Source organism: Nipponia nippon, unplaced genomic scaffold, assembly GCF_047370975.1.
Source record: "Nipponia nippon isolate SJK-2023a ecotype South Korea unplaced genomic scaffold, ASM4737097v1 scaffold_2, whole genome shotgun sequence".
In the NCBI taxonomy this organism is placed as follows: Eukaryota; Metazoa; Chordata; class Aves; order Pelecaniformes; family Threskiornithidae; genus Nipponia; species Nipponia nippon.
In genome coordinates, this window is record NW_028262336.1 from 55832095 (window position 1) to 55849769 (window position 17675).

Consider the following 17675-nt stretch of genomic DNA (forward strand, 5'->3'; position numbering starts at 1 on the left):
GCATCCATCCATACATGAACATACTTTAAAATCACTGGTGTGATTTCAATCCAGTTTTGTCATAGCCCCTCTCTAGCAAATGTGTGCCAGTGCGCTTGTCTGTTGAACTGGACTGCCACCATCACACAGGCGCCCGGCGCCAGCAAGGAGGCTGGCGTGCGTCCTCCCGTTTGCTGGGGGGTAAGCTGCAGGCGCTTTTGCCAGCGCTGTTTTGACTAGGGCAGCGAATACTCTGCTACCATGAATGGCCGACCTGTACTCTCCTGGTGTTGCTGGGTGATCCAGTCTGGTGTGGGGCACAGCCTGGCCCCAAGTGCATTTCTGTTGAGTTACCTAGAACATAACAATACAGCGTGTGCACTGAGTTCATGCTTTCATGCTAACTACAAGAAAACTGATGCAACAACATAAACTGGACTGATAAAACCCAGTGATATTGGATCTTCAGGAAGCTTGATGTTCAAGTAGGTCAGCTTCTCCCCCCCCCCCCAAGTTTGAATGAGTAGAATGGTTTCTAAGGGCCTGGCTTATTGTATCACACTGCTTAACTATTTTTAAGCTAGTAATAGAAGCTCTGAAGCTCAATTTATGTATCATCATTCTCCTTGTCAGGGCCAATTGCTCAATCTCAGAAGAGTTATGGACATATAGGTTTAAGAAGTGCCTTTGTCAGCCAGTGAAAACAAGAATTATACCATGACACGAGCAATCCCTTAAGTCCACTGTTTATTTTTTTCCAGAATAACAAAAGCACACGTGCTAATCTTCGTATCAGTGATGAATTTGCCTGAAGGGAACAGGAGGGTTAGCAAGGCTATGTACTAGTCCCAGGCAAGTCCAAGCAGCTCACAAATGTTCAGTAGCTTTGCTTCAAAACAGCTGTTCCTGTAAGTGAATTCTTCCCCAAATGCTTTATCTCATCTGTCTGCTGATACTAGTTCATTGGGATATTGAAGATTCTTAAATTAAGTCTGAAGATGATGCACCCCTTGTCTAGTTCCTCTAAGCCAGCTACTGCTCTGTCTAGCTAAAGAAAAACAATATGGAGAAGGCAGGGGAAGGGCAAACTGAAGGAGCAGACCTAGTATTGGAGTCAGGGTGTCTCGAATACTTATCCCACTTCTGTTCTTGGGGCGTTGCAGGAACTTCTTAATCTCAGCTCCCTCTGTCAAAGATGTGCAAGTGATTGCCCGAGATATCAGGTAAACAATATTATATATTAAAAACAAATTTAAGGCCTTACAGCTGAAAATAAATTGCATTTTTATCACTTTGAGAAATCATTGACTTGTCTTTTTCTATTTAAAGGGAAAACAAAGTTCTGCCTAATATTCACCTGACAAGGTGGATGACTTGCCTAATTTTTTTTTACTTGTTCTTTCAAGAAAAATACATATATTTAAGAAATAACAAATGGGTGGAAAACAGAGCTAGTGTGTCTGTCTATTCTCTGTTCCATAGACTTTTAGCCCATCAGGCCTCTTCTAGATGAGACAAGCTGAAAGAGCAGAAGAGGACAGTCACAACTCACCACAGTTGCAGCCCCATCCTTCATGTGGGCAGAGGTTAGACATTGCTCTCTGGCACGGGTGACCTGCTGTACGAGTCCGTCGGAGATGAAAGAACCAAGTTATACACTAGAACTACTGGGGAAAGCCACTAACATCCTACAGTATTCATATTTTGTCATAAAAGCGGAAGTATTTAATTAAAATATTGAAACATTTGGTAATGCTAGACATTAATTTAAATATAAGCCAAATACACAAGTGAATCAATGATACAACTTCTTCTCAATGGAAGAATATAATTACTACACGCTACCTAAACTTCAGTGGTTTTTCACAAGCAGATGGAGAAACATGCATTTTCGTTTCCTATTCCTAATCATCACTTTCTTTCAAATGTGTCTTTTATATCTGCATAGCAGAAAAGAGCAAAAAGAAAATAATATTTTCAGTTTATGAAAAGGTTAAGGTTTGTTTCATAATCTTGTCAAGTGAAAAACACAGAGAATAGTACGGTTTGGACAGTGGCCTAAAACAATTAGCGAGGAAAATACCGAAATGCACAATTGGGAGCGTAATTCAGCCCAAGGTACACTGAAAGCTGAATGCACTAAAAAGAGTTTTCCTTAGCATTAAAAATTTGGCACAGATATTGAAATGAGCATGAATAGGAGCTACAGTAAAAAGCTGCCAAATTTTATGCTTAAGAATCGCCTGCCTTCATTTCCACAGCCCGATGAATTCGTTTGGATAAGTTTAGATAAGTATTTGAAATGGACGTCGCATTTGAAAACCGTCAAAACATTTTTTCAAGCAGTCCTTTTCACTGACAGTTAGGACGAATTTAACTGCTACCTCAGCTCCTTTGTAGAAGCTAAAGTGCCATGATATTCTACAAGAAGATCCTGCTTTGTTTTTTTCCCTCTTATTACTGAAGACAACTCCTCCTCCTCAAAGGAGGTAGGCTAGAGAAAAAACAGAACTGAAGAGGCTGTGCCACAGGAACAGGACAGAGCTCTTCATTCCCATCCATTTAAACTCAGTTTAATGATGAACGTACCTCCCCAGGAGTGAACTTGCAGTCTGGGCCTGGAAAGGACAGTAATTTTTCATCCCACTGCACAGTCCGATCGAAACCTGTATGGAAACTAGAACATTAATTCCCAAATGGGGATCTGAAAGTCACTGACAGCCCATAAGGCCACGATGCGCAGCAGCTGAGCCGTGGGAGATGACCATAAAAATACTTCAGTAGAGTGATGAGTAACTGTTAACTGACCATGTTTCTTGACCCAATGAATGTGAGAACTAATGAATTAGGATATTTAGTTATGCAATGCAAGAGCAGTTGAGCTAGGAAGGCACAAGGTCAAAGTCTCAATAGATAATGAGGCAAACAGCAACACAGCAATACCCTGGTAACTGAAAAATAAGTGAACTGCTATGTTTTATCCACAGATAAGTAACAGAAACCCACAAATTGACAGTTTCTTGCTCACTGCAAAAGAAGAGCCTGAAGTGTCAAGCCTTCTCTTTAACCTTTTCTTCCTAGGTGGCAGCAGCCAGTCTTTCTTCCTTCTCAACACAAAGACGGTTAAGTTTGTTCATACTAAGCCTTCTATTGCTGTGCGTATTTTCAGTAGATTCTGTGTTACCAAATTCAGGCATTCTTCTTCAAAAGCCATGTCTGTCCTTCACAGAGATCGGTGTCTTCTCTGCACTTCGCACTGGTAAGCAGCCTGTGAGAGCAGCTCACAGCTTTGTTGCTACTGGCCCGCTTCCTTCTAAAACGATTAAAACGTCTGTAAGAAATAAGCCTGAATTGGTGATGGAGAAGGAAGACAAACTCCCTCTGAAGACTGCTTCTCTGGTAGAGCACCGAAATTTTTCTATTTATAAGACTACTAAGAAAGAAAATACATAAACGTTTGTTTGTTTGTTTTGTTGTTATTTTTTTAATTTATTTTTAGAAAAATCACAATGTTGATAGGAGGTTTTAATAAGTAATTTTTAGGCTTGCAAAAGCTGAAGAAGGATTCAGGAGTCTGGTTAGCTAAAAGCTAGTTTGAGCTTCCCCTGCCGTTCTATCCCTAAGAACCACTGGATTATTTCTGTTTTCTCTACACTTGGCATTGATATGAGATACCTGTTTATTCATGCAGGTAAGCAGTACTTTTCATTTCTTTGTATTTACATAGATCAAATGTTTACATAAAAATCAATTTTCCACCCTCAAACACACTTAAAGGTTTTAGCACTTTTGTACTAAAAGCAGAAGTGGGGCAAAAAGAGGTTTACAAATTAATTCCATAACAAAATACTAAAATCTATGTAAAGCTTTGTTGCAAGCTAAGAAACATGTACAAGAAATTCTTAAATGAATTATCCTTGGCATACATTCATATTTGAATGCACAGATATATTTACATGTTTAATATCCAAATTCATAACGTCTTCTAAGATGTTCCATGAAATGTCATCTTTTGGTAGAACCTTGCCAGGTGGCTGAAGCACATTAGTAAGACACATATTGTAAAATTGCATGAAAATTGGAAACAATTAGAATGAAAGCCAACAGAACTGGTCAGACTATTCCTTCCAGACCGAACTAGTTATTATTCCAGACTTAGTCCTTCAACTGTTATGAGTTGCACAGTTCTCCATGTCTCCAGAGATCCTTGAAGCCTTCCTGTGGCTTTCAAGAGCCACAGCAAAGCTCTCAAGTGCTTTCAGTTGAGGATACAATCATAGGTCCTCATCCCGATGGCAATCCTTCACAAGTCCAAAAGCATTCTTTGCGCGTATGCTATTTATACTGCTCAATGGACACTTGTGGAGTCAGGCTGGCTTGTTCTGGTCAGTCTTGCTATTAGGTACTTTTGAGTTGTAGTACTGCTCCTGTCTTTTAAGTGTGTATGATAAGCCTTCCCAATTCAAAGTATCACATTATTTTCTGTTAAGTTTTTGGTTATGGAAGTCTGACGATGTTAATCCCCGCTCCCCAATACTTCACCTACAACTGTTCAGACAACTGCCAAACATCAGTCTCGCCAGATGTACAAAATCCAAGTATGTTTCTCATTTGCAAATCAGGATTTTCCACATCTGACCAGCTCAGTACTTGCTAAGCGGGAAGAGCCAGAAAGGATGAAGGGTCTGTGTACACTAATTGGGGTGTTCTGCACTAGTTTGGGTGTTATGAATCTGTACCAGACAGATGCAACAAAAAAAAAAAAAAAAAAAAAGGCAAAAACAAAACTCTGAATTTTTGTCCCTTGGATGCTCAAGAACAAGTATCTCTTCCCTGGTGGCTGACGCAGGCAGCTACACAGACTGTATCAGCAGCACCCACACCCAGATCCATTGTCCACGCACAGTGACCCATTTGCTTTCAGGTGCCCACACCGTATACCAAGTGGTTTGGCTGGTACGCTCACTGCATACAGGATATTAAAAAAATGTTTGCACTGCCTGAAAGCAATGGTGTAACAAAACATTAACTGCTTATTGTTTTTGGAGAGGTAAGGAAAAGTTAAGCATCCTGAATGCACTTGAGACACACCCAGTTGTCAAAGTACAGGAAAGAATGTAAAGGCACAACATACTTCTACACTCCTGTCATTAAGGCCATATATTGGTGTGTGACAATGCTTCACAGGGCTAACCATACAGAAGTGCTCAGGTCTAAGTCACACTCCCAGAGGTGTTTCAAACAAGAACTGTTTTCTCATGCAACTTCAGACTCTGCTTTTTTATTATGCTTTTTTTGTTTCCTTTTTTTTTCAGGCAGAACGCAGGCTCTCTGTCCAGTTTCAATGGTCTGTTCTTCATTGTGTTTTCTTTAGTTCTCCAGAAGTGTGCGCTGAACTAAAAAGTGAAAAACAACTCGAGATTAGTACACTAAGTATACATTTTAAGTTATGTATTACTATGTAACCGTATATGTGGGCAACAGACTTTTTCAGGAGGCATTTGAAACTGGGATAAATTCAGGTAAGCAGGGGCTTGATTCTGTGTAGCCAGTACCCTGCATACCAAGGGATATTACAACCCAGATTTCTCACTCAAATAACCACATCTTACTAGATCCGTGTAGCTATCTACACCTGCAGTATAACCCAACATGCAGTTTCAGACTTGCAGTTTTGCGGATGCAAAAATGAAATGGAGTACAGTCTGCGTAGCTGATGCAAAAAGCAGGTTATTGAAAGAAAGTGCTAGCCTAGGTTATCTACATTTTCAGGAAGTCAAAGATAGGTCTACATAAAAATTTAAAAAAGCAAACCTGTTCTGCCGTGCCATCTGACCTGGCTTAATGCAAGGTTGCTTCTAACTAGAAGCCATGGAGGTACATCAACACTCTATTACCAAAAGCAGAGCTAATGTCTGCTGACTCCCAGAACTTAGATCAGGAGTAGCACCATGTTGACCATGGTTACCCAGTTTCTTGGCTCAAAACATGCTTATGCTTGCCTGCAAAATATAACAGAGGTATGAAATTTGGGATTTAACATGACATCCATGTGTAGGCAGGAGCAATCATTTATGATAACATCTCAGGTTTGACTTTATCGGTTAAAATAAAGTATGCATCATCTGATGCATTTGTCACCTGAGTTCTGGTAAATCTTGGCCAAAATTTTAGCATATTCTGACTCCAACTCATATGTTAACTGCCTTTGGTAGAGGTCTTTGGAAAACACTGCTTGCTTCACTAATGCCTAGCTGAATTCAGGATACCCGCCTATCTCTAGTCCTGACTTCAACAGCCAGTCACAAGAAAATGTTTTCTCCCTGAGAGTTATATATATTTAACAGCTTAAAGGAAAAATGTTTATAAAGAGGATCATGAGCCAGATGGAAGTTTTTAGCAAACTGATGAAATACCTGAAAGAAATAAGGTATAAAAATTTTTTTGTTAAATTATAAAAAAAAAAAGAACTAGTTCTGTGGCTTTTAGATTAAGCTCACAGAATATATTGCAAATTCATACTGCTTTGAGGTTTGAATAGTCAAAGACACTCAACAAACTTCAGCATGAGGGTGTACTGCTTCTTCCTTTGTCAACCAGTCACAAGGGCTAGAAGGCCAAGTTTTCACCTATACTGTTTCATCCAGATCTATGGCTTTCCTGGAAATACTCACCTGTTCCATCAGCCAAGTACCCTAAACAACCCTACCTGGAAAGGTGAGGTTGTTAGGGTTTTTGTTGCTTTAAAAGAGATCCTTCCACAGCTGTCACCATTGTAGAAAGATTTGTTATTTGATCATAGAATCATAGAATCGTTAAGGTTGGAAAAGACCCTTAAGATAATGATTCTTTCATATAAGAATCAATCTCTGTTCACAACAGAGAATGTTTTAGTTACAACAACATGCTAGTAAGTTCAGTCCTCCTTGCCTCCAGTGTAGTTTAATCTCCGTCCAAACACTATTAACATTTTTAAATATGCATTCTTGCAGAGTTCTGTATGGGTTTACAATCAAAAAAGGTACCAGATTCCAATCAGACACAACACACACTAATAAAACACCTGCCAGCTAACTGCAGTTATGCATCACACTAAAGGAGCAGGCTTATGTTTTCATAATTGTCTTTAATAATACTTTTGCAGAGAAAATTCAGTTCTTTACTTTCTTTAAGTTCTTGTATTTCAAGGACTCCTCAAGGCAATAAACCAATCTGTTCAAAGAATAAAAAACTAGAGAAGAGTGGCCATGTTACCAGAACTGAAATCTTGATTCAGTTCTGAGTTAGTTTTCATGGTAGTTACAAACATTTTTTTTTTTAAACAAAACAAAACAGTGCAAGTAATTTCCTCCACTATGTTAGATGTCAATAAAGTGCATTTAATAGGATCCCCACCAAAACATTGATCTTCCATCTAGATTCTTCTCTTACCAGGTGGCTCAGATTGTGCTCCCCGATGGCTTTCCATATTCACATTCTCTTCATCTGCTGGGAAAGAAAGATGTTTAGCATTCAAATTCTCTTATCTTCAAAGTTGTTGATTAATAGAGATAAATTGAGAGAAGAAACAGCACTGAAGAAAGTGGGCTACTGATAGTAGTTGAGTTTCCCTTGTGTTGCCTGCATGTTAATTTTAACGTGCATGGTAGATGTTACTCAGTTTCCAAACTTCCCAAATAACAAAACGGCAGTGCCTGGCTGGACTGCTGCTCTATCATCTTCCTTCACCAACCAGTCAGAAAGACTAGAAAGGACAAAAATAAAGCTTCTGCCCCACCTATCGCCCACAGTACTCCCCAAGTTCTCTGATCCAAGTTATATCTTATTTAGGTGGAAAGGAAGTAGATAGCAAACAATAGACGACTGCAGAAGAAAGAATCATTTGGGGATGAACATCCGGGTATTTGTCAGAAACCTAATATGTAGGCAAGTACCTTGTGAAGACACAAAGGCAAGATTTACAAAATTAGAAATGACAAGGTATTTTCCAGCATGAAAACAGTCTCTAATCCCCAACCTCCACTCAATTTTCTTTAAAGGAATGTTCTCTTGCAGTCATTCCTACTCACTCTTTAGCAGGAAGTGCTTTTGTTTTAAGAAATGCAAAGCCTTAGGCCTGTCTGCTTCTGAAAGTCTAAACTTTGGGTGAGGCATTCTTCAGACACCCTGTCTTAGATCACTAGTAAGAGAGGTTATTACCTGTGAACACAAATTCACTGTGCTATTAAAACTACCTTATGCATAAGATCAATCTCTAGCTCCCATATAAACACGAAAACGCGTCTCTCTAGACAGGAGAAAACAAAACTAATTTAGAATTCTTACCGTTTTGTTTGAAACAGAGTTTCTTCTTTTGGTAAGCAATGAAACTAGATACTGCTCCAATTACAGTAGCAACCACAGCACTTACAATTCCAGCTATTGCTCCCTGAGAAGCTGAAAAAAAAGAGGTTTGTATACATTTTTCAGAATCGAAAGCAATGTCAAGCTTGTATTGTCTCAAAGTAAACCCTGTGAACACTTCCAGAAAACAATAAACTGAAATTATTACATGAAACTGTAGTAATCAACTCTTTCTGTCTTTCTGAATAATGAAAAGTGAATCCTCTAATTTTATAACCATTGATTTCTTAGCAATGCCTATTGTTAAACAACTTAAGCACACCTGTTGCAAGTTCCACTAATGAAAAAAAGCTACCCTTTCATAACCAAATCTAAGCTGTATGCATGGAATCACTGCACCAGCATCTCCGAGACCTTAACACTTTTGAATCATTTGCAACGTAGAGATTTTAAAGAATTATGAAAGTAGAGCTTGAAAGTAAGAATTCTAGATTCTACAAAAGTTCTTAAGCGGAAACCCACTACCAGTAGCGACCATTCTAGCAGAATATTAGCAATACAGAAAAACACAGAAAACAAGATTCAGACATGCAGACACCATCATATACATACATTTATGCATTTACCCTCACCTTCTTCATTATTTGGACTTGGTCCCTTTCGTTCTGTAAAAATGAACGAAAGGTTTAGATTTTACATGTCTAAAGAACAGTCATATCATAATTGACAACGTTTTTGTCAATTAATCATGCAAAATTACAAGCCACCTATTATACCCATACAGTGCTAAGCTCTCTGGCACTCAAACTTCCTGTTTTCAAAGCACAGCTCTTGGTAATGCCAACTTCAGCTTTGGATGCTCGGCACTTCTACGAAATGAGCGCAGCAGACCTGTGAAGCCTGGTTTATTCAACTGGCCCACCACCACAGAATACTCAGTGGGGAGGAACAGTATAGAATTTCAGGGTAGCATTCAACTGTATTTCCATGGAACCAACCATCTTTTCCTAAAATCCCAGCCTCATTTACTAAATATTTTTGCAATTCTCTTAGCAAACGAGACAGAAGTTCTGTAAATACTATCCTTATTTGGCACTATGCAACTTGCACCACTGAAGCAGGAACCTGTGCAGATGAAAACACCACCCAGGTCTCAACAGATGCTTCTTGCCCCTGTCAATTTTCAAGTTACTGCCCCAAAGGAACCTTGGAAGGTGAAAACTTCCCAAAAAATTAGCATCGGTAATCTCTGTCTGGGACAACTCTCTGAAGAAGACCAGCAGCATGTCTCAACATCACATCAAGATACTTAATCTAACTTTGACCTGGAAATAGTAAAGTTGCAGTAATGCATCCAGGAACGACTAACCCTGTCCTAATGATGGGGTTGGTCAATACTGCAGCTTGGTCCCAATGACCACCTCTGTACTGAGCTGTGCCATAACAATTAGACATGGCAGATTACTCAAAACAAGTTTGGTTTTGATACAGCTCAGAGTAGATACAACCTACATCACCTGGAAGACGTAAGGATCAGTTCATCCTGTGGAACATATGAAATCTTTGAGAACACAAGGTGAACCCTCTTCTGGCCCACCCCTGGGCTTCCTAACCACAAGAACTAAAAGAAACTGAGAGTATGTCACAGAAGATCTGAAAATGACACCTGGATGCCTTTAAGAAATATATTCGTGGTGAATTTTGAAATAAATACCACATTCGTATCTCACCATCTTTCTTAGCATAACAGTGAAAACCAATGAAGGTTCCTGTACCAGTTTTACCTCTTAATTATCTGGGAGTTTTTGGCAGAGACAGAACACATTGCTTTTGAACTGGAAGGTATGCTCTTAAGTTTCAGATACCAGAACCAAAAGTGTTACAAGTTAGACCACGTTAACCAGCTTGTGAGCAAGCTTTTATCAAAAGCTCAGGTAGCCATAGGGTCAATATGAAACACAAGCTACTATCTTACCATTGCTGCCACTACCATCGCCTTTTGGTAAACTGCCATCATATAGATCCGAATCATCAAGTTTGCCTATAAAAAAATAAAAATAATATTACCTTACATGTTTTAAGTTCAGTGAAAAGACACCTCAAGGCACATAATGACATGGAAGTTTTCTCTAGATCGTTCAGCTGAGTTCGTGGTGGTTTTAGGCTCAGTGTCATAGTCACAACAAGTTCCTGTTTCAAAAGCCCTCCCAATCTCCAGTCCCTTCAGCTTGGCACTATACAGTCTGATAGCAGCACGGCTGCTTCTGGACTTCCTGAACAACTGAGACAAGTCAGTGTCCAAGAGCAAGTAGTACTGCACAAGTCATAGGCTAAGCAAGCAAGAAGCCCTGTAAGCTACTTAAGTGGAACAGCCCAAGTCTCACTATCCTGTTAAAGCAGAGAAAGGACATGGACAGGAAAGGACCATTTCTTTTCAAGGCTGCAGCTGTAAATGTTTCTTCAGAGCTGGGTTTTTAAGTCACAACCAATCTTTTGAACCTGTACAACAGAGTAGCTAAAGAAAAAAAGAAAAAAAACGTTCAATATGCCACAGTCCAGTGGCTGCAGTATTTGCCTGACAATGGGAAGATCCAAATGTAATTCCTCCTCTGATTTACTGCAGGACATTGAATCAGTCCCTCTCCATTTCCACTGGACCTTACCTCATGGGGCCTGAGTTCTCCTCCTTCCCTCTGCTGCCAATCTTTAGTTTATGCAAAGCAAATCTGTTTCAAGCAGCAAAACTAGAAGTACTGCATCAGAGGATGCTTTAGTTGGGTGGCAAAAGCACTGTACTGAGGTATGCAAGACCCAAATTCAAATATCTGCTGCAAATCAGGCAGGAGAAGTAACAAGAACCAGGGCTTGCATTTCAGGTAAGGACTCTTTACCACCATATTCCTGGTTAATGGTATCATCACAGCTGCATCCATCTGAATCTGTTTTGTTCTGACTTAGGTGAAGACAGAGAAGACCTCTAAAACACAACAGGCAAGGAAGGACATGTATTTTAAGCCTACCTTACAAACACAAAAAAATTGTATTTCTTAACTGGGGCCTTTAAAAGAAAAACTAAAAAAAAAAAAAACCAAACCAACCCTTTAACTTTGAGCTTTACCTTTAATTTAGATGCTTTAAGAATACAGTTCACAGGTAGTTCCTACTGACTTTTTAGCACAACTAGTGGGGATTCAGTTTGTTAAGATGAAAGGACTCAATCCAGTACACAGGTGCTCCACCATAGGCAGTCAAGAACAACATTGTCCCAAGCACACACACTCTGTCCCATCCTTCTTCCTCCCCACACCATCCTGCTTTTAAGTGAAAGGAAAGTGACTCAAGAGGTTTGTTATGGAATTTCAAGACTGCTGCAAAGCTTATTTGCAAGACAATTTTTCCTCAGTCCTCAGTGTTTATCCAGTGCAACATCTGACATACATAGCAGCCAGTTAACAAGGTGTAATTATTATAAGTTTAACTGAGATAGTAAAACCATGTCATGATTCAGGAGTTTGTGCTAGAAGCCTTACCAGCATCTTTAGGATGTGCAGGTGGACCTTGCTTGGGGTTATCTACACAGAAAAGAGAGATTTAGGAAAAAAAAAGAAAAAGGTTAAGAGATCAAAAGCAGAGTACAATACAGTAACTTTGAAAGGGACTAGGAAAGAGTAACAAATACTTTTCTACTGTTCAGAAATTCCTGCTAGGTCAGTCTTACCTGAGTCTCTAGGATTTGCAGGCAGAACTGGTGTGGGGTCATCTGTAGACAAATAAGAATAAAGTGACCAAAGTTACTAGTGTGAAGAGACCAAAAGCAGAGCATATAGTGACCTTGAAAGACTGTCTTCCCTGTATCATTTTCCTTTCCTTTCATTACATAATGCTGTATTTGTTTGGTTATTTTAGGTTAAACACTGTACTTTAATGCAATTAACAGTGTTTCTGCTACATGAGCCTGTATGTCAGACCCTTGCTATAACTGAACATATATACAGAAGAACTCACTAAGTGTTATGCAGCATTTTAGTTTGCACAGCTGATTTCAAACATTGAAATTCTTTAAATTTTTCTACCAGGTACAGATTACTTGGCTGTTTCCTCTTTCAAAACTACCAGATTTTAACCAATAATAAAGGTTGATACCTCACAAACAAACAAAGACAAGATACACACGATAGAACTAGAAATATGGTCCCCGCAATGACTTCATTTAGCTTGCCACAAAATAGGAGAATAAGAGATCTTAGTAATTATATCTGTACTGTTTGGTCGCAGTCTTTGTTGCCCACATCAAATTAACACACCAGCAGTGGTTTTCTAAAACTGTGTTTTCACCAACAGCTGAACCATCTAGCAGCCCATTTCTTCTGTATGCTACTTGTCCTTGATGTTGCATGGTCTCGCCTCCTCCCAGCTCCACCACAAGTCAGATCCAGTCTCCTTAGGCTCTCTGTATATTCAAAGTAAAGAGGCAGGCACCTCCAGAGCACAATTCCAAGACCCCAACTTAGGCTTGCCATCCTGTAAAGGATCCTCTCTTTGCTTACCTGAACCATCCGATTCATTCAGTCAACTGTTTATCAATTAGCCAACTCTGATTTAAAAAATGTCAGCAGTTGGAAACAGACTGCTTTAAGAGAGACAAAACTTCAAAGGGCTAAATGAAACAGAGCAGTAAACAGCGCTACTCTCCCACAACTGTATGTCCTGTGCTAGGAAAGCCATCTATACTGCAACAGGTCTAGTGATGGTACTTGAAAAGCTACTGTGCATTATCTGCCTAACTGGATGCACCTTTTTCTGGCCGAGTGAAAACAATACTGCAATTTCTACTGCTGCCCACACTGAAGAGCTGAAGTGCATTAGAAAGAGTACCTTCCTTCATATTATTTCAAAGAGATTAATGTTTCCTTGTGATACTAAAATTACTTCCTGGAAAGAAAGAGATTACTTCAGATTTAAAAACTACTTCCATGAGTAATAGTTTATGGAATTACTGCCATCTAGTGAAGACACAGCAAGGAAACAAGTAGGACTTGGCTAAGAAATGAGTGAAATACATACAGTTCTTGTGATTGAGACCCTTAAAACTGAAGGTAAATAAACATAACTAGACTGCAATTATTTTCATCTGCAGTCTGTTACCTTAATCAACTCAGTGTCCTTATTACATTTAGGTAATAAAGGATGGATAGACACTGCACCACGTACCACTGACCAGTATCCAGGAAAACATGATACTTACGAGGCTGAAGAGCATCTTCTAAGTTGAAATCATCTACAAAGAAAGAAGGGAGGTTTTAAATGTAATGCAAAAACTGAACTAGTTTTAGACTATTTTTACACAAAATGCACCTCACAATGTTTTCACTGAGAATATGATGGCATGCTTATTCAACAGTGGCCCACAGAAGAGCACCACAGAGTTACCAGACATTATCTGCCAAACTACATGCTGCTTTTGGTGATCATGGTACATGCCAAGGGCCAGTTCAAGGTGAGCAATCTCAAAACATGCAGATTGAGAGCCAACAGAAGGGATTTCCACAGGGTCTTTAAGCTTGTGAAATCACAAAGTAAATTTATGAAAGCACTAGCAGAAGACTCTAAAATGCAGAAATACTTTTGCTATTGGGGAACTGCTTTCTTTTATAGAAATATCACAACTCTGTGCCACTAAATTGAAAAATTCAGGCTCTCAAATGAGTATGTATAACTACACTTGACTTCACAATAAAAGGCATTACAAGCCAATTAGATCTCACCGGAATCTGATGGTGGTGGCTTCTGAGATGGAAGAGGCTTATTATTAGTTTCTGTCAGGGACGGTTAGAAAAAAAAAAAAAGTTTAAATACTATTTAATACACTGTTCAGAAGATACATGAAGGACAAATGTAAGCCTATGTCTATACAATGAAAAGCACAAGATCAAGTCTATACAGCAAGACATTTTCCCCTTAAAAGGAATCCCTGAGTGTTCCCAAAGACAAATTTCAGTTCTATGCTGTCAATATTTTGACATACCCATAGCTGAATTGTTCCACTGAGGTTTAAACAAACCATATGTGGGGAAGGTGTCATGCTTGGTCATTTAGTGATACTCAGAAACAAACAAGTCAAAAGAGCAGTCATTATTCTCCCGCCTCCCTCCCAAAATTTGAACAAGTGTAATAATTACCAAGTGCATCTTGTAAGTTCAAGTCGTCAGAATTGCCTGTAGAAGATGAAAGCAACAGTAAGAACACTTTTTTCTTACTCAAAACCAAGACTTATTACAATCATAAACATGTCTTTGATCTATCTTGAGGAATGTTTTCCACTTGCTGCGTCAGACTAGGAGAATATTTTGAGTCAGAGCTGAAGACAGACATTCTTCTCTATTTTTCAAGACTACCATCCACACATCTCTTTGGAAAAAAAAGGAACAACACTAAAAATTGTCTCTATAGAAAGGATCCAGAGGGCCAGAACATATATTCCTATGGTCAATATAATGCACTTAATCCTTTATTCTTGCCACTGCTATTGCATGTTTTCTTAGTGCCATCCGCAGCATATTCTTTCCCAGCCTTCTTCCACTGAACCACAAAATAAGCAGGGGCACAGCTCCAATTCACAAGAATTTACAAGATTCAAATGTGAAGAGCAGCCTTGGAGCACAAAGGCTGGTATGAAAGTTATATGATTGGGTAATGGATTTAACACCTTGGCATTAAAAATTAATTTTCATGGGTTTATAGGACTTATCTTTTCCCCTAACAAAGGTTAACAGTATGAAGGTGGTTAAGTTATTGGCACAGATGATCTTGAGCAGTCTCTTCAACTTCCTAAAAGACAGCTAAATGCAGCTGTCACCACTATGGGCTCTCCACTCCAGGTAGATTAAATTTCATTTTCAGCCCTTAGGAAAAGAACATTCTCTCTTGCTGTATTAGGTCAGTTGCTAGAGCTACTGCTGCTTACCCAGCCAACTGCAAACACACTAACTCAATATATTCATGATACAAACTGGTTTCACAGCATGAATATAGTAGTGTGATCTCAGCAGCAGAGGCTTGTAAGCTAAGTGGACAGCTATAACAACTGCTTGGGATATTTCTGATAGTTCATCACTCCTACTTTCAGTGAAGCCTGGAAAAAGAAAAAGGCATGGAAGTAGATAAGAGCTATTCAAGAAAAAGACATCCAAATATACTGCTCCAGCCCCAAAGAAGCTGGAATACTTTTTCTACCTTCTATCAAGCCAGCCAGAGCAGAATTTAATTCCAGCCAGAGCTACCTTAATTCAGAAAATACATGCATAAAGCATTGATGTGTTTGGCTTTTCCTCTAAGAATGTAGCTATAGAATAGAAATCAGAACTGGCTACTGCAAAGTCTGAAGAGAGGAATAAAAAACAAACATCAAAAATCAAACCACAAGCAGAATGTTCTTTCTGCTTACATAACAGGCCAAGTTAAGACAAGGACAACTCACAAGTCTAGTACCAGGAATGACAGATGCTCATATACTCGGTGACATATTTCATCTCAACTCAGGTCTAAATTGAACTCTCTTTTCCATCTCAGATAAGTGCACTAATAATGTCATTTTTTTTTTCCAGAGAAGAAACGAGGCGAAGATATATTTTTTTATTTTTTAATATGGAAGCAATGAATGACAACTGGAATAAAAAAATCAAAGGCAAGCTTGCAGTTTCCTGAAAACATCCTTCAAGCTAGTCTTCAGTCTGGCCAACTGAACTGCTACAGCAGAATCTGAAATCTGAAGTCTAAGCAGTGATTCCCATGCTGTAACATTTGAACTGAGTACCACCCTGCTCACAGCCAAGTAAGGAGGTAGCACTGCCTGGTCAGCGACAGGCCCCTTCATGGAAACAGAGGCAATTCATGGCTTTATTGTGGTGCATGAGCAAAGTGCATTTAGAACCTCCTGGATAAAGTCATTAGGTATAGATCTTGGATAGAAAGCAAGAAGATACTTTACTTACTTTACTTTATTTATTTACTTAAAGAAGAGACCATAAGCTCTTTTAGATACTTAGCTCATGAAAAACTGTTTCACAGAATTCAGGTTGTTTATCTGAAGCCTACATCATCTTGCAATAGAATCTTAAAAACCTCAGTAAAATGAGCAGTTGCTAAGACCCAAACCTCAGTTACCTCTGAAGTTACCCCTTTGTTTAGACTGCACCAAGAAACCTCCATATTAACAGGCAAGAAAGGTCAAAACACTCAAGAGAAATTTAAACAAGTATTTGCATAGTTGTTCCTCAAACTTCAATTCTAGTTTGTTTGTTTTGTCAAGTACATACATCTCTCAGGCTACAGTCCTCCAAGGAGGAATGCCTAAGACAGGACCTGCTCAGATACTTGCTAGTCTAACTCTAAGGCGGCAGACGGAAGGATCTGTTGAAGATGCATACTCCTCAAAACATTATACCAGAGTAGCAACCAGCAGATGGACCATCACCATCTGTCTCGAGGTTAATGATATATCACTAAGTCAATGAATGTTACACTGGTGGGTGTATTTCAAGAGCACTATTTCTTTTTAGAAGGAATGGCAGAGGGAAAAACAAGCACATATAGTCAACATTATGCTTTGGTGCAGCTGAAGTTTTACCTGGTGCAGAAAAGAGGCTATTTCAAGAGTCTCCTGCTACCACCATGAAACTTAGTCAGAGAACTCTGAATGGTTCCAGCTGCAGTGGTTTTCCTCAAGAGGAGGAAACCAGTGTAAAAGAGTGTGCATTCAGTGACATTGCTATTTTAAGGGATTGTTTTCACACTTGATCTTCATGGAGAAATAATTAAGGATGAGAATGCTGACTGCCAATCTCACATAAGACATGCTTTGAGAGAGCAATAAACAAATTTGAGAGTTAATAAAAGAAAAAAATCATTCTATATTGACTGGAATTATTCAATATTCTGCAATGACAATTCTGTTTTCCAAGCATGCAGCAAGACGTCAGGCTCTTCAAACACATTAATTTACCTCAGTAATGGTAGCAGAAAATTATACTCATTACAATAATATGCACTCTGAAGTGCTGGCAGTCTCCTTTCCCAGCAAAGACTGGTTGTTTCTCCACTGTTCATGACAAACCTTCTTATGTCTTTAAAGCACTTGCTTTTACAACTGTACTTGCTCAGCTTTTAGTATGGTGGGTCCAGCAAAACTAGAAGTTCAATTACTTAGCCTGAAAGGAGATGCTCAGAACCAGGGATTCAGCTGGTTCCAGGGAAGAAACAATCAGACAACAGAGATAAAGCTACAGAACTAGAATAAAGGTAGGAGCAGGATCCAAGAAGAAAAAGTCAGCAAGAATATGCTGCACTTCCTACAG

The 17675-nt window shown here is 39.1% G+C and overlaps 2 protein-coding genes across 6 annotated transcripts in view; both read right to left on the bottom strand.

Moving 5' to 3' along the window:
* The window catches only part of XG (Xg glycoprotein (Xg blood group)), a 28225-nt gene extending 24457 nt beyond the window's left edge, over positions 1 to 3768 (bottom strand). The window contains exons 1-3 of the mRNA XM_009461872.2: positions 2569 to 3768; positions 1532 to 1597; positions 25 to 333 (exon numbers count right to left, since the gene is read on the bottom strand). The gene's annotated coding sequence lies outside the window, so the exon portion shown is untranslated. The remainder of the gene's footprint in view (positions 1 to 24; positions 334 to 1531; positions 1598 to 2568) is intronic.
* A 1476-nt stretch (positions 3769 to 5244) lies between these two features.
* The window catches only part of LOC104009844 (CD99 molecule (Xg blood group)), a 32107-nt gene continuing 19676 nt past the window's right edge, over positions 5245 to 17675 (bottom strand). The window contains exons 2-11 of one of the 5 annotated variants that reach the window (XM_087757921.1): positions 14502 to 14537; positions 14088 to 14138; positions 13568 to 13600; positions 12041 to 12082; positions 11853 to 11894; positions 10298 to 10363; positions 8955 to 8987; positions 8305 to 8415; positions 7411 to 7464; positions 5245 to 5375 (exon numbers count right to left, since the gene is read on the bottom strand). In XM_087757921.1, coding sequence (XP_087614047.1) covers positions 5350 to 5375; positions 7411 to 7464; positions 8305 to 8415; positions 8955 to 8987; positions 10298 to 10363; positions 11853 to 11894; positions 12041 to 12082; positions 13568 to 13600; positions 14088 to 14138; positions 14502 to 14537 — 494 coding nt within the window. In that variant the 3' untranslated portion in view covers positions 5245 to 5349. Of the gene's footprint in view, positions 5376 to 7410; positions 7468 to 8304; positions 8416 to 8954; positions 8988 to 10297; positions 10364 to 11852; positions 11895 to 12040; positions 12083 to 13567; positions 13601 to 14087; positions 14139 to 14501; positions 14538 to 17675 lie in introns of all 5 variants that reach the window. The other 4 variants (XM_087757925.1, XM_087757924.1, XM_087757922.1 and 1 more) reach the window with 4 other exon arrangements.